The sequence below is a fragment of the Mugil cephalus genome, chromosome 15 (genome assembly GCF_022458985.1).
Source record: "Mugil cephalus isolate CIBA_MC_2020 chromosome 15, CIBA_Mcephalus_1.1, whole genome shotgun sequence".
Classification (NCBI taxonomy): Eukaryota; Metazoa; Chordata; class Actinopteri; order Mugiliformes; family Mugilidae; genus Mugil; species Mugil cephalus.
In genome coordinates this window covers 24,359,164-24,380,928 of record NC_061784.1, presented here as the reverse complement: position 1 = coordinate 24,380,928, position 21,765 = coordinate 24,359,164, and the positions used below count along the sequence as shown (strand labels likewise).

At 43.1% G+C, this 21,765-nt stretch overlaps 9 protein-coding genes and 1 non-coding gene across 10 annotated transcripts; 3 read left to right on the top strand and 7 right to left on the bottom strand.

The window, feature by feature from the left end:
- Positions 1 to 2,951: 2,951 nt before the first annotated feature.
- On the top strand, positions 2,952 to 3,745 carry LOC125021548 (histone H4). The gene has a single exon (XM_047607664.1). It carries the CDS (start codon positions 3,186 to 3,188, stop codon positions 3,495 to 3,497), a length of 312 nt encoding a protein of 103 aa, XP_047463620.1. The 5' UTR covers positions 2,952 to 3,185; the 3' UTR covers positions 3,498 to 3,745.
- Positions 3,746 to 4,041: 296 nt separating this feature from the next.
- On the top strand, positions 4,042 to 5,053 carry LOC125021565 (histone H2B-like). Its single transcript, XM_047607679.1, has one exon. It carries the CDS (start codon positions 4,208 to 4,210, stop codon positions 4,577 to 4,579), a length of 372 nt encoding a protein of 123 aa, XP_047463635.1. The 5' UTR covers positions 4,042 to 4,207; the 3' UTR covers positions 4,580 to 5,053.
- A 141-nt stretch (positions 5,054 to 5,194) lies between these two features.
- Positions 5,195 to 6,020, bottom strand: LOC125021557 (histone H2A-like). Its single transcript, XM_047607673.1, has one exon. It carries the CDS (start codon positions 5,981 to 5,983, stop codon positions 5,600 to 5,602), a length of 384 nt encoding a protein of 127 aa, XP_047463629.1. The 5' UTR covers positions 5,984 to 6,020; the 3' UTR covers positions 5,195 to 5,599.
- Positions 6,021 to 6,905: 885 nt separating this feature from the next.
- On the bottom strand, positions 6,906 to 7,648 carry LOC125021549 (histone H3). The gene has a single exon (XM_047607665.1). It carries the CDS (start codon positions 7,316 to 7,318, stop codon positions 6,908 to 6,910), a length of 411 nt encoding a protein of 136 aa, XP_047463621.1. The 5' UTR covers positions 7,319 to 7,648; the 3' UTR covers positions 6,906 to 6,907.
- Positions 7,649 to 8,330: 682 nt separating this feature from the next.
- Positions 8,331 to 10,593, bottom strand: LOC125021541 (histone H1-like). Its single transcript, XM_047607655.1, has one exon. The coding sequence runs from the start codon at positions 9,782 to 9,784 to the stop codon at positions 9,173 to 9,175; it is 612 nt and encodes a 203-aa protein (XP_047463611.1). The 5' UTR covers positions 9,785 to 10,593; the 3' UTR covers positions 8,331 to 9,172.
- Positions 10,594 to 12,436: 1,843 nt separating this feature from the next.
- On the bottom strand, positions 12,437 to 14,088 carry LOC125021573 (histone H4). The gene has a single exon (XM_047607687.1). It carries the CDS (start codon positions 13,385 to 13,387, stop codon positions 13,076 to 13,078), a length of 312 nt encoding a protein of 103 aa, XP_047463643.1. The 5' UTR covers positions 13,388 to 14,088; the 3' UTR covers positions 12,437 to 13,075.
- Positions 13,821 to 13,892, top strand: trnad-guc. The gene has a single exon. It is a non-coding gene; the product is annotated as a tRNA-Asp (tRNA).
- A 299-nt stretch (positions 14,089 to 14,387) lies between the features above and the next one.
- Positions 14,388 to 14,960, bottom strand: LOC125021556 (histone H2A-like). Its single transcript, XM_047607672.1, has one exon. It carries the CDS (start codon positions 14,919 to 14,921, stop codon positions 14,538 to 14,540), a length of 384 nt encoding a protein of 127 aa, XP_047463628.1. The 5' UTR covers positions 14,922 to 14,960; the 3' UTR covers positions 14,388 to 14,537.
- Positions 14,961 to 15,256: 296 nt separating this feature from the next.
- Positions 15,257 to 16,308, bottom strand: LOC125021560 (histone H2B-like). The gene has a single exon (XM_047607675.1). It carries the CDS (start codon positions 16,265 to 16,267, stop codon positions 15,896 to 15,898), a length of 372 nt encoding a protein of 123 aa, XP_047463631.1. The 5' UTR covers positions 16,268 to 16,308; the 3' UTR covers positions 15,257 to 15,895.
- Positions 16,309 to 18,857: 2,549 nt separating this feature from the next.
- Positions 18,858 to 20,667, bottom strand: LOC125021637 (GTPase IMAP family member 6-like). Its single transcript, XM_047607763.1, has 4 exons — positions 20,646 to 20,667; positions 20,150 to 20,187; positions 19,053 to 19,641; positions 18,858 to 18,904 (listed from the first exon to the last, which is right to left on the bottom strand). The coding sequence occupies exons 1-4, from the start codon at positions 20,650 to 20,652 to the stop codon at positions 18,858 to 18,860; spliced, it is 681 nt and encodes a 226-aa protein (XP_047463719.1). The 5' UTR covers positions 20,653 to 20,667.
- Between the last annotated feature and the right edge of the window lie 1,098 nt (positions 20,668 to 21,765).

Here is a 21,765-nt window from a genome sequence, read left to right as displayed (position 1 = left end):
GCAAATCTGTCAAGGGTGCGACCACAGTGGAGAAATTTCTACAGAAGCCCCTGTAGTACCCAACCAAACCCAGAAACCTCATCAGCTCTTTCTTTGTTGCGGGCGGCGGATACTGAACAATTGCCTGCACTTTCGCCTGCAGGGGACGCACTTCCCCATGCCCAACCTGCCGACCAAGGTACGTCACTGTCGCCTGAGCGAACTCACACTTCGCCAAGTTAACAGTTAGACGCGCCTCAGCCAGACGATCGAATAACGCTTTCATACACTCCAGGTGGTCAGACCAAGTACCTGAACAGACAACCACGTCGTCTAAATACACTGCACAGCCCTGCAAATTACCAACAACTCGATTCATTAACCGTTGGAAAGTTGCCGGCGCATTACGCAAACCAAACGGCATGACAGTATAAGAATACAGCCCACTTGGAATAATGAATGCTGCTATTTCCCGTGCCCTTTGAGACAAAGGAACCTGCCAATACCCTTTTAGTAGGTCGAATTTGCTAATAAACTTAGCAGCACCAACCTGGTCGATACAATCATCCATGCGTGGCAAAGGATAAGAATCGGGTTTGGTAACACTGTTGACTTTCCTAAAATCAGAACAGAATCGGGGAGTATTATCTGATTTTGGCACAAGCAAACATGGTGACGCCCAGCTCGATGATGACGGCTCAGCGATGCCATTCCTCAACATGTACTCCACCTCAGTGTCCAAGAATTTACGCCTCTCTGGGCTGACACGGTAAAAACGCTGCTTTATGGGCTTCGCCTCACCCACATCAATGTCATGCTCCATCAAGTGAGTTCGAGACGGCACATCCCCAAACAAACTCGGATATCCACGGATCAGGTCTACCAAGTCAGTGCGCTGCGACTCAGACAAATGACCGACAACACCATCCAAATCAGCCAATACATCAGAATTTTTTAGCCTACCTGTTAACACCGCCGAATCATGATTTGGCAAACCATCCTCACACAATGCTTCACCACACGTTGGAAGTGTGTTACAAACACACACTGGATGCACAACATCCAACGACATAGTCTGCTGCTGAGAAACCTCGGGAAACAACAAGATGTACAACACTGCCTTCACTCATGCGCAACCCAGGGCTACAACCCTCATAAAGTTGAGCGTCCCCTCTAACTGCCTAACCCGATCTACCTAACTCAACCCTAGTCTTCAGGGGTTACTGGCGGCGGGTACTTACGCACTAAAAACCAGTAATGTGGACAAAGGCGACCAGCACGCTGGCAACCCCGCCAACACTACGGACGTGCTCCCGAGACAACCGCTCCAACCACTTTCACCCCACACTACACATAAAGCACACGAATCCCAAGAGTGATCCGCGCTACGCCTACAGGGAGTCATCTCAACAGGTGCATTGTACGCATAACAACGTGCAGTGCTCACTTCCCGTTGTCCCATGACTGTCTCACAAAAAGGCAAAATCTGCACTACATGCTTTACTTCCCCGGACCACCTAGACAAGAAAAATAATTAAACGCACTCCAAGTCCCAACATGAGCTTCCTAAACTGAGCGCTAGAAAGGGAATTCCAAGGATGACGTCACTTCCTGGGGAAACCATCAATCCAGCCACTTCCCTGCTGGCACAAAGAAAAGGCGCGAACCCACAACAAAGCGCCCCAAAAAACATACATCACCGCGACCAAACACATGAATTAACACCACTCACAACCTATCCTCCTTTTAGACGAGCCCCCAATTTGTTATGGTCCGGCTCATAGACCATCACAAATTTAAGAAGCACATTGGGATTTAAATGGAAACAAGTAGTTTATTTTAACAAAATGAATTCAAAAGTAAACAATATCACTCAGTCTTACTAAATTGAACCAAAGAAGCTAGCAGAAAACATACTGCCAGTTCAACTTAAAATAGAAAACTAAACAAAGAGAACTCAAACAAAGATGATCAGCTCCTCATGACTCCAGGGGAAAGAACAGAGACCGAACCCCTCAGGAAGGCGGGTTTTATAGGGCTGGAGACAGTGGCCAGCTGCCTCCAATCCGGTACAATCAGCACCCTGAAACATAAACACACACACACACACACACACACACACACACCACAACAACAACACCACCACCAAACCCGGGTGGGGCCCTGGGGCCGTCACACTTTGAAGACAACAACGTCCAGATCTGAGAAGACAGATGGTTTGCAAGAAGAGAAAAGAAGATCTATGTCAGACTGAATACAGGAGGTGGACTAAAATATGTTTTTTTTCAGCCACTTAACTGTAAATTGGTTCATAATTCTGCACATATTTTGATGACATTGTTTTCTATTTTATTTTACTAGATTTAATAGATAATGCTTATTTTTATGTTATGTTACTTTAATGAATCTTATTTTGTTTCATCTGTTGTTTCCTTGTGGTTCTTTTATATGCAACTAAGCTACTGTGACCAAATCATTTCCCTCCTGGATCATATCAGTGTCTATTTACAATCCAGTCTTAACTTCTGTCCCCAAGAAGTTTCAACTCTATTTCCACCTGGAGACTGGAGCCGATGACTGATAATCATTCATAGGGACAGGGGATGGGACAAACAGCCCCCCTCAACTACAGACCAGTATCGATGCTAGTTGCAGCACTTACTGGTCAAACAAGTTTGTAATTTAAACCTCAAACTTCCCTCCAGTCCCATAGAACTGAAGAAACTGAAACCTCTTCCCAAAACTCTACATGTCCAGTTGCCTTTTAAAAGCCCCTGTTGGATATAAATGTGTGTAAGGAAACCAGTTACAGTCATATTCAATGTATTTAAATCGTTTGTAAATGAGAATCAAAGAAAACATTCAGATTCCTGAGTCAAAGCTAAGGTTCATGTGAGAAAACGCACACATGTGTCAGAACTGAAATGGTTCTGTTGTGAAGAATGGGCTCCAATTCCTCCAAACTACTGATCAACTGTTACCACTTATCATTTGATGTATATTAATTTAAACATTAATTTAACATCTTAAGAAACAGAATCAAATAGTTCCAGTAACAGAGAACAGCTCTGGGTCGTTTGGCTCCGCCCATCGCTTTAACTGAGACCATGTTCTCTATCACGTCCGCAGTTCGTATTTATATAGAGAGTCTCTGTCCGACAGACTCATATTCATCTGAGAATCTGTCAGATAAATAAACCAGCACCATGAGTGGAAGAGGCAAAGGCGGAAAGGGACTCGGAAAAGGAGGCGCTAAGCGTCACCGTAAAGTTCTCCGTGATAACATCCAGGGAATCACCAAACCCGCCATCCGCCGCCTGGCTCGCCGTGGCGGAGTCAAGCGAATCTCCGGCCTGATCTACGAGGAGACCCGCGGTGTCCTCAAGGTCTTCCTGGAGAACGTCATCCGCGACGCCGTCACCTACACCGAGCACGCTAAGAGGAAGACGGTCACCGCCATGGACGTGGTGTACGCGCTCAAGAGGCAGGGCCGCACCCTGTACGGCTTCGGAGGTTAAACCCGGACACGCTCCTACAAACACAACGGCTCTTTTAAGGGCCACCCACTCAAACCACAAGACCTCTCATTTCTGACCTTATACAGATTTGACTAATCAATACAGTCTGTGCCCAAACAGGAAATCATTGCATGTGTATGAGCAGTCCGTGGTCGGCAAGAGGATGAAACTCATTTCCTGTAAAGTTTAATAAAGAAAACTGGTGATTCAGTTATATTCTGTTAATATTAGGCCTATCATCATACAGGAATGATTTAGTTGCAATAAATGGTGTATTTCTTGGCCAAATATTTCGTACGTATTACATTGTTTTGCGAACACCAGGATCACTGTTTTCCATGTATATTAAAAATACTAGATTTCTATTTGTGCATAAATTATATCACAATAGAGAAAGGATTATTTAGAATTAATTCGTTATCAGGGTGAGAGAAAATAGAGAGAATAATCTGCGTAAAAGCATGGCAGCGTAGACCTTCCCTATGTGTAGTAATCGTTTCATTAAAGGATAATTGTTGGCCGTCTATATCAAGAAGTAATTCCAAACTGTTCTGGGCGTGAAATACAGTTAAAATGCGCATGCTCAGTCTCCCTCAGAAGACAGCCAATCGGATTCGAGCAACAGCACAGTGTGATTTACATGCAGTGGATATAAATAGAGCTCCGTGTGCATCCAGACTTCATCTTCTGAGGAAGTACTACCCGTCATCATGCCTGATCCAGTGAAAGCGCCCAAGAAGGGCTCCAAGAAAGCCGTGACCAAGACCGCCGCTAAAGGCGGCAAGAAGAGGAGAAAGAGCAGGAAGGAGAGCTACGCCATCTACGTGTACAAGGTGCTGAAGCAGGTCCACCCCGACACCGGCATCTCCTCCAAGGCCATGAGCATCATGAACTCGTTCGTCAGCGACATCTTCGAGCGCATCGCCGGCGAGGCCTCCCGTCTGGCCCACTACAACAAGCGCTCTACCATCACCTCCAGGGAGATCCAGACCGCCGTCCGCCTGCTGCTGCCCGGGGAGCTGGCTAAGCACGCCGTGTCTGAGGGCACCAAGGCCGTCACCAAGTACACCAGCTCCAAGTAGAGACTCCTCTACCGCCGCCACAACAACACAAAGGCTCTTTTAAGAGCCACCCACTGCTACTGGAAGAGCTCTGCTTTCTATACTGTTTTACATCTAACAATGTAGATCACAACACATTAACTCATCCAGATACGTTTCAATACATTACACAACTGAACTCCGTGTGTGCTTAATACTGACAAATGCACATGAAAAACCTGCTTATGTAACTACATAAACAGTACAAACTTGCTGGTCAGTATTTCATACCAGATTTGAGATATTCATCAACATTTTCTCTATCGGACACAGCACAGTGGCATGAAGCGTGCGAGAAGTACAAAAATACACTATTTAACACAACATCCTGGACTAAACAAAGTTGAGTCTGAACTAAATGTCCTCATGAAAATTTAAAAGGATGGTTTATTAAATATAAGTATTCTCATAATTTACTTTAATTGAAAAAGAGGAGTTGTTGTTACTTACAGGTAACAAAAAAAATCTGTTTTCTTAGTTGTTCTATTAATTTCTACTACTTTATACGCTGCTGGTAAGTTTACCTCCAGTATCTAAAATATATAACAGCTGTACAGGAAAATTTGAGCCGTTTTAACTTTTTATTTTTTTTTAAAAAAGATATAACAATTGGTTATGGAGCAGTGTTGTTTACCATCACGGTTATAAGGTTGAAACTACTCTTAGTAGCATTGTGGGATAAGCAACTAGACTCGCAAATGTGCATTAGAACACAACGTGTTGCCCATTTCTGATTCATCTCATGGCAAAATAGGATTGCCCTGTTTGGATTAATACATACACACACACTATATATATATATATATATATAAAACTAGCTCTGTCCACTGGTGATGAGTGGAACTGTGGGTGGATGTAAATAGATGTGTTTAACTGTGCTGTTTGAGAATTTATTGTTATTACTTATACACAAAAAATAGAAAGCAGAGCTCTTCCAGTGGTGGTGGGTGGCTCTTAAAAGAGCCTTTGTTGGGTTTGTTGAGTTCCTCTCGGGACCCGGGTTTACTTCTTGGCGGGTTTCTCGGTCTTCTTGGGCAGCAGCACCGCCTGGATGTTGGGCAGGACACCACCCTGAGCGATGGTGACTCCTCCGAGCAGCTTGTTGAGCTCCTCGTCGTTGCGGACGGCCAGCTGCAGGTGGCGGGGGATGATCCTGGTCTTCTTGTTGTCTCTGGCGGCGTTTCCAGCCAGCTCCAGGATCTCAGCGGTCAGATACTCGAGCACCGCCGCCAGGTAGACGGGAGCCCCGGCCCCGACGCGCTGAGCGTAGTTACCCTTCCTGAGCAGCCTGTGGACACGGCCGACGGGGAACTGGAGCCCGGCCCTGGAGGAGCGGGTCTTGGCCTTAGCTCTGGCTTTTCCACCGGTCTTACCACGTCCAGACATTTCGCTATGAGTTTATTTTCTCGGATAATGATACATGAAATCACGGAGCTATGTATTTATACCACTCTCATGCAAATCAGACTGTGCTGTTGCTCATAAGTGATTGGTTGTCCTCAGAGTGAGACTGAGCATGCGCTACACAACCGTCATTCCCGCCTAAGCCCTTTCAAACGTGAATGGTCTCACTATTTCTATATCATTGATTTCATTTCATATTTTATTTTATTTTAAAATATTTATTTTGCGGGAGCCAGTTCTTTTGTTTGGCTCTGTCAGCTCTGTCTCCTCCTCAGATATTTTTGTTGGTGTAAAGGGAATCATTACATAAATTGTTTATCATTTAAACAGCTTAATTTAAATCCTAATTGAACCGCTGCAAAAAAATAAAAATAAAAAATAAAACTTGACTTGAACTGGGAATCTTCACGGCTTTCTTTAAGTCGTTTTCCTCACCCGCCACCATCTTAACCAATCACGTTCAGTTTTAACAGACAAAATAAATAACCGGCTCCGATCGTTCACTCTCCATTACTATTGTGTATAGACTGATTTTATTATATTTGATATATAATGAATATACATTACAATTGCCCAAACGAAGTAGTGATTAGACGCTCCGAAAAAATAAACTCATAGCGTGATTAGACCCCATCATCGAGGTTCGTGACTAGGATCGTTATGTGACATTAGCCGCTTAGCTTCTACCTCATATATTCTCACAACATGGGAAACCGAGTGCATGTATTATACCGTTGCCGTTCGTCCGTGGTACAGTTGTTTTAATACACGGATAAAAACGGATTTATAGAATCATGGAAATGTGTTTCCATCACAAGCTTATATGGACATGATGCTGTTTGAGTTGAGATAGGTGGCTCTTAAAAGAGCCGTTGTGTTGTTGGGTTTCGGGGGGAGTGAATGAGTCTAAGCCCTCTCTCCGCGGATGCGGCGGGCCAGCTGGATGTCTTTGGGCATGATGGTGACCCTCTTGGCGTGGATGGCGCACAGGTTGGTGTCCTCGAAGAGACCGACCAGGTAAGCCTCGCTGGCCTCCTGCAGAGCCATGACGGCGGAGCTCTGGAAGCGCAGGTCGGTCTTGAAGTCCTGAGCGATCTCCCTGACCAGACGCTGGAAGGGCAGTTTGCGGATCAGCAGCTCAGTGGATTTCTGGTAGCGACGGATCTCCCTCAGAGCCACGGTACCGGGCCTGTAACGGTGAGGCTTCTTCACACCGCCGGTAGCGGGTGCGCTCTTACGGGCAGCCTTGGTGGCCAGCTGCTTCCTGGGAGCCTTTCCTCCGGTGGATTTACGGGCGGTCTGCTTGGTTCTTGCCATGGTTCTCTAGTTTTTCTGTATCAACAGAGAAGGAGTGAATAAAGACCGACCGCGAACGACGGCTTTATAAAGAGGTTGTCAGAGTCCGCTCAACGCTGATTGGTTCAGACGGGCTACGCACGCGCGCAGGAGCTACTCAGCTATTGGATTAGGCAAATTCAAAAATATAGCGTTAACAACGGCTGCTTAAGGAAAAAGAAACTCCATTGAATGCGTTCCATTTGTTTAAATCAAAGTTAAACCTTCAGAAATGTTAATGTTCTGCACACACTTTAAACAATCAGTTTGCAAAGTGCTATGTTTGCACTAGTTTAGGGACATTGAGCAGCTAGTGCTTCTATTTATTTAATGCTCAGTTCATCTGTAATGTATCATCTGAGATTTCCTTTATTGTAATTAATGTTATAGTTCCAGTTTTAAAGATGTAACCGAGTAAACAGTGTCAAGATTAAACACTCTTCATTCATGTTTTAAAGAACTGTTTCTGTGTTTTGTGATGTTTAAAGTTGATCTGTTCAAGGGATCAATAAAATGACCAGGTACATTCACACATGCATGATTACAGATAACACGTGATTACAGATCACTACGATCTCTAAGTGCAGGTCTACTTGTAGTTCCTAGAGTTTCTAAAAGTAGAACGGGAGGTAGAGCCTTCAGCTATCAGGCTCCTCTCCTATGGAACCTTGTTTCTCCTGTTCTTCTTATCTATCTATTTTCTCTATTGTATTGATGTGATAAGGTACAAGACTGCCTGTAAGAGTTTTTTTTTTTTTTTTTTTTAGTTTGATGTTTAGATGTAGTATAAAGACGTTTAACATGTGGGAGCATAGAACCATTTTAAAGAAATTCCATCTTGATAAGTGTTGGTTGAAGAACACGTGAAAAACTGTAAGACACAAGGAATGTCAGGTATTAAATATAAATGCCAGTTTAAACTGCACCTGGAGTAGTATTTAACCTGACTACCACATATAGCTCAGATAAGAGAGACATGTTTATTTATAACATGCACTGTTCTACATAGTACAACTGTACAGCGTTTTCTTAAGTCTATATGAAACAACAACTCTTATTTTTCCCCACTTATGGGAAACAACCTTGTCACAGTAGCACTGGATTTTGTACGAAAATATATACAAGCAATATTCAAACATTGAAAGACAATATCAACTATGAAAGAATGTACAAAATATAAAAATATACAAGAACATACAGCACTCTGGCAGTCAGTATATAGTTGGGAATTTAAAAAAATGCAAAAGAAATTGGAATATAATAGTCCCAGTTATTGTTAACTCAGGCTGGTGTTGTACAGCCCGATGGTAGTTGGGATGAAGGAGCTGTGGTAGCGTTCGTTCTTGCCATTGTTTTTTTTTTTTTTTTTTTTTTTTACATTGCATGTTGTGTGAAATTATTAGATATTACTGCAATCATTAGTGGCATGTGATGAATAAAACCTGGAATAAACCGTATCTACACTGCGCTACATTGCAGCACTGCCTACCCCTGTAGCCATCAACTAAGTGATATAAGTGATAAATGCTTAACAACTGTACAGGTTAGTTTTATAGCATATGTACAGTATTTAAAGATTTGAGACCATATGGCACAATATACTGTATGTACCATATACAGAGGACTAAGTATTATCCATGTGTATTTAATAAATATGTTCATACATTTCCCTTACTACTTTGCTTCCATGTGCCTTTTCACTAACTTGTCTGTAGTGTTACTGTATTAGTATTTGATTTATTAATTAATGTGGATGTAAGCAGACAGCTCTTTGGGGGAGGATGTGGTGGCTCTTAAAAGAGCCTTTGTTTGTTTGCAGTTTCCCAGAGGAGAGCTTTATTTCTTGGCCTTCTTGGCTGCGGTCTTCTTGGCTGGAGCCTTCTTGACGGGAGTCTTCTTGGCTGCCGCCTTTGGCTTCTTAGCGGCGGCCTTCTTGGGGCTCTTCTTCACCACCTTCTTGGCGGCGGCGGGTTTCTTGGCCGCTGCCTTCTTCTTGGGCGACTTCTTGACGGGTGTTTTCTTGACGGGCGTCTTCTTGACCGAAGCGGTCTTCTTAGCGGCAGCGGGTTTCTTTACCTTGGTGGCTGCCTTCTTCTTCACGGCCTTCTTTGCGGGCTTGGCGGCGGCTTTGGGCTCCTTCTTGGCGAGCTTGAAGGAGCCGGAGGCCCCGGTGCCCTTGGTCTGGGCCAGGGTGCCCTTGGTAACGAGCTTGGTGACGGCGGTGTTGATGCGCTTGTTCGCCTTGGCCACATCGACGCCTTTGCCGCCCAGCACCTTCTTCAGAGCCGCCAGAGACATTCCCTTGCGCTCCTTGGACTCGGCCACGGCGGCCACGATGAGCTTCGGGAGAGTGGGTCCATCTTTCTTCGCCTTGGGAGCGCTCTTCTTCTTCGGGGCTTTCGCCGGAGCTTTAGCCGGAGCCGCTGCTACTGGAGCTTCCTCAGCCATGTTCAGTATCAGATGTGGAATCTGAGCGTAAGATCTGGTCTGATCGGCAGGAGGCGGAACTTATAGCGAACACGAGAACCGTAGAGAAGCAACGCGCAGCAGGGGGCGGGGCTTACAGCGGCCATGAGAACCGTAGAGAAGCAACGCGCCGCGCCGCTCTGCCGCCGCCTCTCGTGCAGCCTCACTTTGTGTTTTCTCTTCCACTTCTAGGACACATAAAACACACAAAACTACAATGTACACTCACGAGTTGCACCGGAGCGGAGAGGACACCCGTGTCCCTCCACACTGAGCCCGTGTTTGTCTCCCTGGGCTCCTCCAGTGAGTCCCAGCAGGCTTCAAACCTCCCGGATTCACGGTGACTTTGTGCAACTCGCAGCGACTTTTCTCCACGTTTCGTCTCCAAAAAACTATCAAACCGGTTCGAATTTAGTAGACTAGATATGTCGATGGTAGCAGAGACATCTGGGGACGGAACCAGAGTCTAACAGCGGCTCTAGTGGGTTCTACTGCCTTTGAATTGAGACACTTTTCAGAGGGAGTAAACACACGGACGCCAGCGCTGCTCCGGGCGGATCTGTGTCGCAGATGATCCTCAGGAACAGACTTCCCTTCTCCACTAAACGATGCTGGAAACACTCAGTGACTCACTGATCATCACAATCAGAGGCTTCAATCTCTATCAAGAAATTATAGAGAGATTACAACATGTTTATTACATCTTCTGTGTTTGTATGATCTGTTCGTGGCTGGATGTGGAGCAGCAGATACCAGTATTCACACCTTATCAACATACATCAGTTTCGTTTATTTAGATAAGTTATTCACTTGTTGTTTCAAATAAAAACCAGCTGATCTGTGCTGATTTATAAAAAGAGATAATCCTTCATTCATCCCACAGTGGGAATGTTCATGGGATCAACTCGGAAATATTAATACGTTACCGTTATTACCATTATACGGTACATATTCAGAGATTACTGAATGTTTTTTATGCTGTTAACTACAAAAATGTCCCCATTGTGGTATGAATAAAGGCCTATCTATACTTCTATACTATATCTTGTCTTATCTGAGACATTTGTAGTTTGAGAAAGAGACACACGATATAAAGACAATAAAAAGTAATTATAAAGACATGGATTCCTACAGACAATCTGTGGAAAATCAATATCCCATGTCCTCTTACATTTATTTAACAGACCAAAATCATGTTAAATGAATAAAGTTTGGAGAAATAAACCTTTGTATGAACAATTTGATGGAAAGATTCAGACTTCACCTGGCCAGCACTACTGTTCTGTCTCTAACTGAATGGATTACCCACAACATAGAGTCTATTTGTGCTGAGATAGAAAAAAAAAAATCTTTACAAAACAGATGTGCACTGATCAATTGAGGTTTACTGGAGGATGTGTCATGAAAAAAAAAAAAAAAAAAGAGGGTTGTTAAGATGTTGGTAAATACTCAGATTCAGTGATCACTTCTGTTGAATTATTTGCAAAAATTCTGTGTAGAAGGAGACATGGACACAGAGTGGAACCTCAAGAGCATGTTACACCAAATGTTTTCGTCCCCTCATGTTGGTTCCATGTTGGGACACATGGAACCCTACTAACATCTGACTTCTGCACAGAAATGAGGTGAGAAGGTCAGAAGAAAGCATTTGTGAGGTGTCGCGCAAAACAGCACCTAGAAAGTTCAATATAACTGATCATGAACTCATGCTGAATTTATTTTGACTTATTGTGAACTCATGTGGGCTAAAAGCAAATGCAGACGTCGGATATATGATATATATGAGAGAAGTAAAAATAAAATTGTATTTTCTCATGTTTTTTTTAGCTTTTGTTCATTTATCACTGCTAACATGACGATAGGGGCAGAATTTTAGTTTGATTTAGTTTAGCTTACACACTGTGGTTGACTGAGTGAGACAAGACAACAGCGAGGAAGTACGGGGAAGAGAGTACAGTTAATTTCTGCAGCAGCAAATCTACTGAACTAGCAACATGAGTGTAGGAGGTTCAGTGAACAAAAGTCATTGTTAACCTACATTAACTTTGCACTAAACTAATCTGGGGAACAAACATTGAAGTGACTAAGAGATACAGAATGTATAAAGTAGGAACACGGGTGGTCTACGTGCTACTAACGTGATATTAAACTAAAAATCCATTTTATGAAAAGTGTTGTTGAAGCCCGGAGCAGAAATGTTCACTGGACAAAGGCCAGAACTAATGTTCTATATAATAAATTTCTCTTTGGAGACTGACAGAAGTTAATTATCTGAACATTAACTGGACAGTTTTCACCACCAAGGACATTTTTAAAATAATCAATGGCAATAAAAATGAGAAATTATTGATTATAAATAAGTAAACACGGGCTGAAAATCAGCAGATAATTAAAAATGTCAATGATAAACTCATATCCAATACCCTCAGAGACACCATCTGGTTGATCTCCGTTAATAAACTCCCAGTTAGAGCTATAGTCCAGTGGATCTGATACGTCACAACTAAATAATGTCCAACTGAGACGAGGATCAAATTAAGACACCTACTAAAAGGCTGTTACCGGACAAAAGAAATCAGGGACAAAATGAAAACTGTGGGTTTCAATGTTAGTATCAATGAGAAGTAAATAAAGAAAGAAAACTTTATTGATTCAAAGAGACGTCTGTTCTGTCTAGTGATGTGCATAATCAACTGCCACATATGGAAGATGAGCATAAACGGTTATAGAACAGAAGATGATCAACAGCGACAAATCTGCACAAGGACATTTATACCGTTCTGTTTTTGCTTGTGTGAATTTAAATGCAGTGTTTGACGCTGAGGCTCCAGAGCTTGTTTCACTCATATCATTTCACTGTGTCGAGGCTTCTATCAAATCTCTGATATCACATGAACAACGTCGCAATGAAACACCGGAAGTGGGCGTCAGCTTCGAAACGTTGGCACCTCACCATTCATTTAAAGAAACACGAAATCACGTGCTATAACCGCACATGGCCACTAGATGTCACTGGTAGGGGTTCTCTTTGACTCTTTTCGGGTCAGTCATAAAGAAGCATCAGAATCCTTTATTCACCATCTCTAAGCGAGAGTTTAGGAGTATAAAGTTAAGTGAGACAAGCTTAGCCATCAAGGCAAAAGACATATTCATTTGCCCGATCAGGCTAAAAGCGGGACGTGAACTAAACATTGTAACAGAAATGAGAGGTCTTCTGGTCTGAGTGGGTGGCCCTTAAAAGAGCCGTTGTGTTGTGTGTCGGGGACGTAGGGTTTAACCTCCGAAGCCGTACAGGGTGCGGCCCTGCCTCTTGAGGGCGTACACCACGTCCATGGCGGTGACCGTCTTCCTCTTAGCGTGCTCGGTGTAGGTGACGGCGTCGCGGATGACGTTCTCCAGGAAGACCTTGAGGACCCCGCGGGTCTCCTCGTAGATCAGGCCGGAGATTCGCTTGACTCCGCCACGGCGAGCCAGGCGGCGGATGGCGGGTTTGGTGATTCCCTGGATGTTATCACGGAGAACTTTACGGTGACGCTTAGCGCCTCCTTTTCCGAGTCCCTTTCCGCCTTTGCCTCTTCCGCTCATGTTGCTGATTTATTTATCTGACAGATTCTCAGATGAATATGAGTCTGTCGGACAGAGACTCTCTATATAAATACAAACTGCGGACGTGATGGAGAACATGGTCTCAGTTAAAGCGATGGGCGGAGCCAAACGACCCAGAGCTGTTCTCTGTTACTGGAACTATTTGATTCTGTTTCTTAAGATGTTGAATTAATGTTTAAATTAATATACATCAAATAACAAGTGGTAACAGTTGGTCAGTAGTTTGGAGGATTTTGAGCCCATTCTTCACAACAGAACCATTTCAGTTCTGACACATGTGTGCGTTTTCACACGGACCTTAGCTTTGGCTCGAATGTCGATTCTTATTATGAAAAGATAAACAACATGACGATGAACGTAACGGATAGAGTCGTGCCATATAATCGTATATCCTGGGTATCGGAACACTGCCTCCTCGTTAGTATAGTGGACAGTATCTCCGCCTGTCACGCGGAAGACCGGGGTTCGATTCCCCGACGGGGAGTTTATTTTCTATTCTCAAAAATAAATTTAGATCCTCAGTGCATGGACAGATAGACCTCCTATTTAAACACATAACTGTGTAACAAGGGATATGTAAAGAATATTGCCCCACCAAAAGTCCCTATTGCCTTTGTGATCCGTGGGAGGATCAGCAATTTTTTGCTTTGTTCCATTCTCTCTCGAGTTTCATCGGGCCTCATTTCATGGGTTAATGTGAATATATGTATCTGTGTTATGTTCACATTTTAGAGGCTTACTTGAGAAGTTTCATTCATTTCATCTTCCAAAAGGCATTGAATAAGTACAGGGCGACTGGACTTGTAGAATTTCTTCTTTGCCCTAAAACAAGTCTGGTGTTGTCGTGATTCATTCGTTGTGCTCTAAATAGGATTTGATCCTGTTCTAAAACACTGGTTTACTTGAACACATTGGAAAACATGTTCCCTGACCGGAAATCGAACCCGAGCCGCAAAGAAGAATTTTTTCAGAATTTGAGTGATAATTTTCTATTGTTTATGAACACAAACGTTTATTGAGACATAATTATCATACACAAAAAAATAGAAAGCAGAGCTCTTCCAGTGGTGGTGGGTGGCTCTTAAAAGAGCCTTTGTTGGGTTTGTTGAGTTCCTCTCGGGACTCGGATTTACTTCTTGGCGGGTTTCTCGGTCTTCTTGGGCAGCAGCACCGCCTGGATGTTGGGCAGGACACCACCCTGAGCGATGGTGACTCCTCCGAGCAGCTTGTTGAGCTCCTCGTCGTTGCGGACGGCCAGCTGCAGGTGGCGGGGGATGATCCTGGTCTTCTTGTTGTCTCTGGCGGCGTTTCCAGCCAGCTCCAGGATCTCAGCGGTCAGATACTCGAGCACCGCCGCCAGGTAGACGGGAGCTCCGGCCCCGACGCGCTGAGCGTAGTTACCCTTCCTCAGCAGCCTGTGGACACGGCCGACGGGGAACTGGAGCCCGGCCCTGGAGGAGCGGGTCTTGGCCTTAGCTCTGGCTTTTCCACCGGTCTTACCACGTCCAGACATTTTCTAGTTTCTGAGTTCTTGCGTTGAAGAAGAAGAAAAGAATGAAACCAAGGCCGTTAATCACCAAGTATTTATAGAAACTGAACTGCTCTGTGATTGGTCACAGTGAGCGTTTGCCTTATCGTCCAATCAGAGGAGAGCCCTGATAGTGCGTCACTGTGAGACGTCAGCCAAACCGTTACAGGCTGATCCGCACATTTCTGGCGCCAGCTTCGTATTTAAAATTTATTACATGAAAAAAGCGGCTTGTATTTTTGCTGTATTTAATTTATTATTTTTATTTAAAAAAAAAATGAGCCATAAACACCATTAAGCACACTGGAAGAAAAACAGGCCACAATAAAGCAAATAAATCTATATTTATGACCTCATAAAGGTTTGTTAGAATACCAAATTACCAGTTCACACAATGTCCGTATGTTTTTTATAGCGGGAATTTCCTCTTTACAGCAACTTGCAATTAATTGGTCTGAGTATAGCTTTGTTTTTCTTTCGATGTATGCGAAGATTGCCTTAACATATATATATAGGGTTAGGGGTTAGATATATATACACTTATATTTAATAAACCATCCTTTTAAATTTTCATGAGGACATTTAGTTCAGGCTCAACTTTGTTTAGTCCAGGATGTTGTGTTAAACAGTGTATTTTTGTACTTCTCACACTATTCACGCCACTGTGCTGTGTCCGATAGAGAAAATGTTCATGAAAATCTCAAATCTGGTATGAAATACTGACCGGCAAGTTTGTACTGTTTATGTAGTTATATAAGCAGGTTTTTCATGTGCATTTGTCAGTATTACACGCACACACAGTTCAGTTGTATAATGTATTGAAACGTATCTGGATGAGTTAATGTGTTGTGATCTACATTGTTAGATGTAAAACAGCATAGAAAGCAGAGCTCTTCCAGTAGCAGTGGGTGGCTCTTAAAAGAGCCTTTGTGTTGTTGTGGTGGCGGTAGAGGAGTGGTCTACTTGGAGCTGGTGTACTTGGTGACGGCCTTGGTGCCCTCAGACACGGCGTGCTTAGCCAGCTCCCCGGGCAGCAGCAGGCGGACGGCGGTCTGGATCTCCCTGGAGGTGATGGTGGAGCGCTTGTTGTAGTGGGCCAGACGGGAGGCCTCGCCGGCGATGCGCTCGAAGATGTCGCTGACGAACGAGTTCATGATGCTCATGGCCTTGGAGGAGATGCCGGTGTCGGGGTGGACCTGCTTCAGCACCTTGTACACGTAGATGGCGTAGCTCTCCTTCCTGCTCTTTCTCCTCTTCTTGCCGCCTTTAGCGGCGGTCTTGGTCACGGCTTTCTTGGAGCCCTTCTTGGGCGCTTTCACTGGATCAGGCATGATGACTGCTACTACTTCCTCAGAAGATGAAGTCTGGACGCACACGGAGCTCCATTTATATCCACTGCATGGAAATCACACTGTGCTGTTGCTCGGATCCGATTGGCTGTCTGCTGAGGGAGACTGAGCATGCGCAACTCAACCGTCATTCCCGCTCTAAACAGTTTGAAATTACCTCCTGAAGCAGAAGGCCTTTAGAAGTCCGATTATTTAATTTCCCCCAACGGACAAATAAAGTTTTCTGAATCCGAATAGAAGAAGTATAAGAATAGAACCTACAATAATAACTCAACATGAGTATAAATTTACACTCAAAAGATACGTTTTTTAATGCAGTGATAAAAAAATCTATAATATATATAATAAGTATGTAAGTCAAAGTATTATTCTCTGAAAGATGTAATGATAATACATATTTTTGTTCACATAAAAAGATCTATCTCTCCCAGTCAGTATTGCTTGCAAAACAAAATACACCTAAAACACAAATTCCTGCATGACAGACCCACAGGTGATCATATCACTGACTGGCCATTCTGACTCTGTACCACAGAGAACACCAGAAACCTTTAGATTTAAACATCACAGCATCAGGAAACAGAGTAATGACACCGATGAAACTCAGTGAAATCATCTGCTTAGCTGACATTTAACAAGTGTGCATTAAAGAGTCTGAGGCCCTGATTACAAGTGACTTAATCTTAATGTTAAAACACTGATCTGGTGTCAGTCCACATATGAAGCTCTGACTCTGTTGAACAACATTTGATCAGTTTTATTTTTTCATCTTCATTGGTCAACCTGGGTATTAATAGCCTTTTATATCTTGATACATTGATGCTGATCTGTATTTTACATGTTTTATACAACATGTTGAATGTGAAGCACTTTGGTGCAAATGCTCTTCGCTCTTAAGGTGCTATGTAAACGAAACAAACTTAAATGTACTGTGGATGATTTCCATCTAAATCCAGACTCATCACATTTCATCAGATATTTGCAGTTTTTTATTTTAGTTTCTATACAACATGAAACCAAGCAGGAAACTTTAAGTCTGAAACATGGAGCCTCCGCCTGCAGTTCCTCTATCCCCCACTAGAGGCTCCACCAGTCAAACACCATCGGTTCAAGGTTCTTTATTGTATTTTATACATTTACACAAACAAACAAAATTTATTTCTAGGGGCCAGGAGCATACATACAAAAATAATATAAAAACGTAAAATATAAAAATAGTGCAGAATTAAAAGATCTATTTCTGCATTAGAAGAGTCAGATGGAGAAGACCAGAGACTCATTTTTCATTGAAAAAAAGAGAGAGAGGTTATCAATAAAATAAGTAATATACAAGATTTAAATAAAAGTGCAGCCCTCACCGCTTCCTGCATATGGCTATTAACAAACCGTATATCACACATATTCCTGCACCGACTCCTGCTGCACCTACTGCTACACCTTTTGCACCTGAACCTGAACCTATTACTCCACTCACCACTGTAACTGCTACCACCTGTGGAATCACTGAATACAGCAGTCTTTCCAATACCCTAACTCTCCGTGATGGTTCTGGTTCTGGTTCTGGTTCCGGTTCCTGTGATGACTGGCCGCCCTCTTCTATGTTTAACGTCTCAGTTGATCCTGAAAAAATACTTCCATTTGTCTCCTCATCCAGGCTCCCCTCCTCTCTCATTAACCTTGCCTCCTCATGCAGGTTCCTCTTTTCTCTGATGTAGGTCTGAAACATCACGAACATGTCAGAGGTGTAATGTTTTCCACACAAGTAAAAAGTACCATGGTGTACTTAGAAGTATCACTACCAAACAGTTTCTTCAGTATCTCAAACATATTCATGTCTGCTTTGGAGATAATTTTACCTAATCTGACCACAATAACAAAGACATGTGGTCCTGGACTGGCCTCTACTATCATTTTACTGATCACCAGACCCATCTGTTTAGGAGTCAGATGGTTTTCAGTGAATCCTGGAGTGTCGACCACTGTGACCCATCGATCCTCCACTGTAGCTGACTTACAGATAGTGTTTGTTCCGTTGTCATGAAAGCGCCAAAGAGACCGTAAATAACAACTCATTGTGTTTAAGTGTGTGTTGTAATGACTTAAATGAGTGACACGACCATTCATAGAGGATCAATGAATCAGTCGCATTTTCCAGAGACTAAAACTGCTCTGGAAGCATTTGTTTTTTGGATATGTCAGTATTTAAGAATAAAACCAGACTTCTCTGAAGCAGCTGATCATCACTGATGTTCAGATAAATATCTCTGACTCTAGTGATACTAAAGGAAACTGACAACAGGAAGATCCTCAGCAGAGATGGGTTGTTACGGTTTACATTTACTCTTATATATACTTTACACAAGTATTTAAAAAAAAAAAATGTACCTCTCAGAGTACTTTTTTTTGCAGAATACTTTTTACTCTTACTCAGTTACATTTGCAGTGAAAAAAGTACTTCTACTCCGTTGCTTTTCGTTTAATTGATTGTGGTCATTTTTACATCCAGGGGAGCTCTCCTGGCGTTTTGACAGAGAGACCAACGAGCCTCGACACTGCAGAATGAAAACTGTGCTTAACCACTGATCCTCAGGCAGCTTCTCGAGTGGATTTTGTACCTGTCTGAATGTAGACTTAGAGTCAGGACTGACACTGACTAGTTTGACCTGGAGTGACCTCTGGTCTCTGGATGGCTGTTGAATTGTCTGAGCAGCTCTGATGGAGACAGAGTCTGAATCTGAGAGAAAACATGAGAGGTTTATCTTAGTACCTGGTGGCTCAGAGCGGAGGTGGCCCGACTTCTCCAGCAGTTCTTCAACTTGTTCCTGATCCTCGTTCTGATTGTTGAACAGATGATGCCTGCCTTCAAAGCTCATTTTAACAGCATTTAGACGTGAACCTCCAGCATCTGTCAGGAGGAACTCATCCAGCTCCATGTTTTTTAAGGCGTCACCACCTGTGAATAGCAGATAAGTGTTTTTGAAGCCCTGAGGCCCGATGACTCTGATTGCTGCCTCTACGGCCTCCTGGTCCTCCTCAGAGAACTGGTTGATGGAGGTCACCACCAGGAACAGAACAGGTCTGTTGGACTTCAGGAGGTCCTGACAACAGGTCTCAATCTCCTGCTGTGACTCTAATATTCCTGGAGTGTCAATGACTCTGATCTGTTTCCCAAACACTCGTCCTGTTTCCTCCCTGATTCCTTGAGTCACTGCTCTGAAGGAAGACTTTGACTCAAACACTGTTCGTCCTAACACGGTGTTTCCTGAAGCACTTTTACCAGCTCCTGATTTCCCAAGGAGGACGATGGAGAGATCTGGATCTGGATCCATGTCTGAGAAACTGGAGAAACAGTAGACCTGCAGGAGACGATAAGAAATTAGAAAATGTGTTACTGGAGTTCATTCAGCTCAGTGCAGCTCTATGAGGTTCTCTGGATTCACTGAGTCCAACATCAGCTGGCCTGATAACGCCTGGTACCATGTACTTGGTGATCAGCTGTTTCTGTTCCCTCTGGTTTATCTCTGAATACCAGCAGCTCCACGTGTTGGAGGAAACATGAATGAACATGTTGGACATGCTTGAATGAACCATAGGTTCAGGTCTAACCTGAACTTTGTCTCTAAAATAAAGAACTTAACCTGGACGTGTCGTTGAAGTGGCGATAAATACAATTGACCACACGATGTCGCTGTTGTCTCAAGGTTCATTCTATCGTCCTGATTTAGTCAGATCATCATCCAGTCTGACCATAGTGACGTTCACTCAGACTGAAACACCAACACCTGCTTCTCTTGGGTTTAAAACAGGACCTCTGTTGTGTAGTGGTCCTACTGAAACCTGGAGGAGAATCAAACTGAATCTTACCTGTTCATCCGCGGCAGCTTTATTCCAGGAGAGTCTGTCTGCAATAACATATCAAAAACTTTTTTCATTCATGTAGAGAAAAGAAAAGATTTGTTCCGTTTTTACTGTTTAATGTCAGGTTGACTGTTGCGGAAGTCAAGGAAATGTCACTGCGCCACTGCACGCGCCGTGGAGCACGTAAAATCCGACCGCAAACTTAATACTTGTTCGAAGTGACTAAGAAATCCAAAAGTCAGACAAAGAGAATAAAGCTGCACCCTGAGCACAAAACTAAACCAGAACCAGATTCATTTACCAGTCACACACACACCTGTCATCAATGACAAATAAGATGTAACTTATAAATATAATAAATGGACTGGCAACAGTAAAGATCAAATGAAGTCTCATTTAATATTATATTTAACATTCATATGTAATTGTAATATAAATGAACCAGGACCTCATCAGGTGCAGAGAAAAAGAAAAAACCCAGAATCAGTTGAAAATAACTCACTTAACATCTTCGGTGAAGAAGAGTCAGTCCATCAGCTGTAGAGTTGATCTGAGTTACTGATAGATGGCGTCACACTGCGCAGCTGCAGCAGGTTCGCCTTCACAATAAAAGCACGAAGAGTGAAAGCTTCTTCCTAGTTTCCAGTGTTCTAGATTTTATTTTGAATGATGCAGAAAGTCGAAGAAGGAGACGATGGTTTCAGCTTCCACACACTGGATCTATGCAATACGTATATTGTACATTGTCATGCGCTATGTCGTGTTCTCTTTAGTCTACTTTGTATTCAGTGTGTAAAATAAGTATTGAACACATCACAATTTTTCATAGTAAACATATTTCTAAAGGTGCTATTGACATGAAATTTTGAGCAGGTGTTGTTAACAACCCCAGTAATAGAAATAGAAATAAACCAAAACAAATACGTTAAGAAATTAAGTTACATGTAATAATGTAAGATAACAGAGGGAAAAAGTATTGAACACACACAGAAAGGGGGGTGGAAAAAGGCACGGAAAGGCAAGATATAGACCTATCAGCTGGTTCAGTCCAAACTGATGGCCTGTAAAAAGGAGTTACATCTCATGATGGTTAAAGCAAAGAACTCTCTCAAGACTTTCACAACCTCATTGTATAATAAGTGATGCATTGAGGGCATCACTTATTGTTTTCTTTGAAACTATTGTATGCACGCTCACAAGACACAAGACTCCATCTCTGAAGAAAAAGCATGTTGAAGCTAGATTAAAGTTTGTTGCACAACATTGGACAAGCCTGTAAAATACTGGGAGAACATAGTCTGGCCATATGAGAGCAAAACTAAACTCTTTGGATGCCATAATACACACCATGCTTGAAGGACAAAATGCACTGCACATCATCCCAAAAACACCATACTGACAGTGAGGACTGAAGGTGGGAGCATCATCATGGTGTGGCGTTCTCATTCCCAAGGCTGCAGTCCTCCATTCACTACAATAATAACCCGTTGGCGGCGAAATATAACGCTGCGAGCTTCAATCTGATTGGAGAATCGAGGACCCTCTGCCCGGAAGTGATTTCCCCACTATTTTAAGGATTTATTCCGATGACATCGTCAACATTTCTCAACACAAACACATCC

What these genes read in the sequence shown, in the direction of transcription:
- LOC125021548 (XM_047607664.1), top strand. Translation starts at nt 3,186, where the DNA reads ATGAGTGGAAGAGGCAAAGGCGGAAAGGGACTCGGAAAAGGAGGCGCT.
- LOC125021565 (XM_047607679.1), top strand. Translation starts at nt 4,208, where the DNA reads ATGCCTGATCCAGTGAAAGCGCCCAAGAAGGGCTCCAAGAAAGCCGTG.
- LOC125021557 (XM_047607673.1), bottom strand. Translation starts at nt 5,983, where the DNA reads ATGTCTGGACGTGGTAAGACCGGTGGAAAAGCCAGAGCTAAGGCCAAG.
- LOC125021549 (XM_047607665.1), bottom strand. Translation starts at nt 7,318, where the DNA reads ATGGCAAGAACCAAGCAGACCGCCCGTAAATCCACCGGAGGAAAGGCT.
- LOC125021541 (XM_047607655.1), bottom strand. Translation starts at nt 9,784, where the DNA reads ATGGCTGAGGAAGCTCCAGTAGCAGCGGCTCCGGCTAAAGCTCCGGCG.
- LOC125021573 (XM_047607687.1), bottom strand. Translation starts at nt 13,387, where the DNA reads ATGAGCGGAAGAGGCAAAGGCGGAAAGGGACTCGGAAAAGGAGGCGCT.
- LOC125021556 (XM_047607672.1), bottom strand. Translation starts at nt 14,921, where the DNA reads ATGTCTGGACGTGGTAAGACCGGTGGAAAAGCCAGAGCTAAGGCCAAG.
- LOC125021560 (XM_047607675.1), bottom strand. Translation starts at nt 16,267, where the DNA reads ATGCCTGATCCAGTGAAAGCGCCCAAGAAGGGCTCCAAGAAAGCCGTG.
- LOC125021637 (XM_047607763.1), bottom strand. An exon ending in AAGCTGCCGCGGATGAACAG is followed by an intron (nt 19,642 to 20,149) that starts GTAAGATTCAGT and finishes CGTCTCCTGCAG; the next exon opens with GTCTACTGTTTCTCCAGTTT. An exon ending in CCTCCGCTCTGAGCCACCAG is followed by an intron (nt 18,905 to 19,052) that starts GTACTAAGATAA and finishes GTCTACATTCAG; the next exon opens with ACAGGTACAAAATCCACTCG.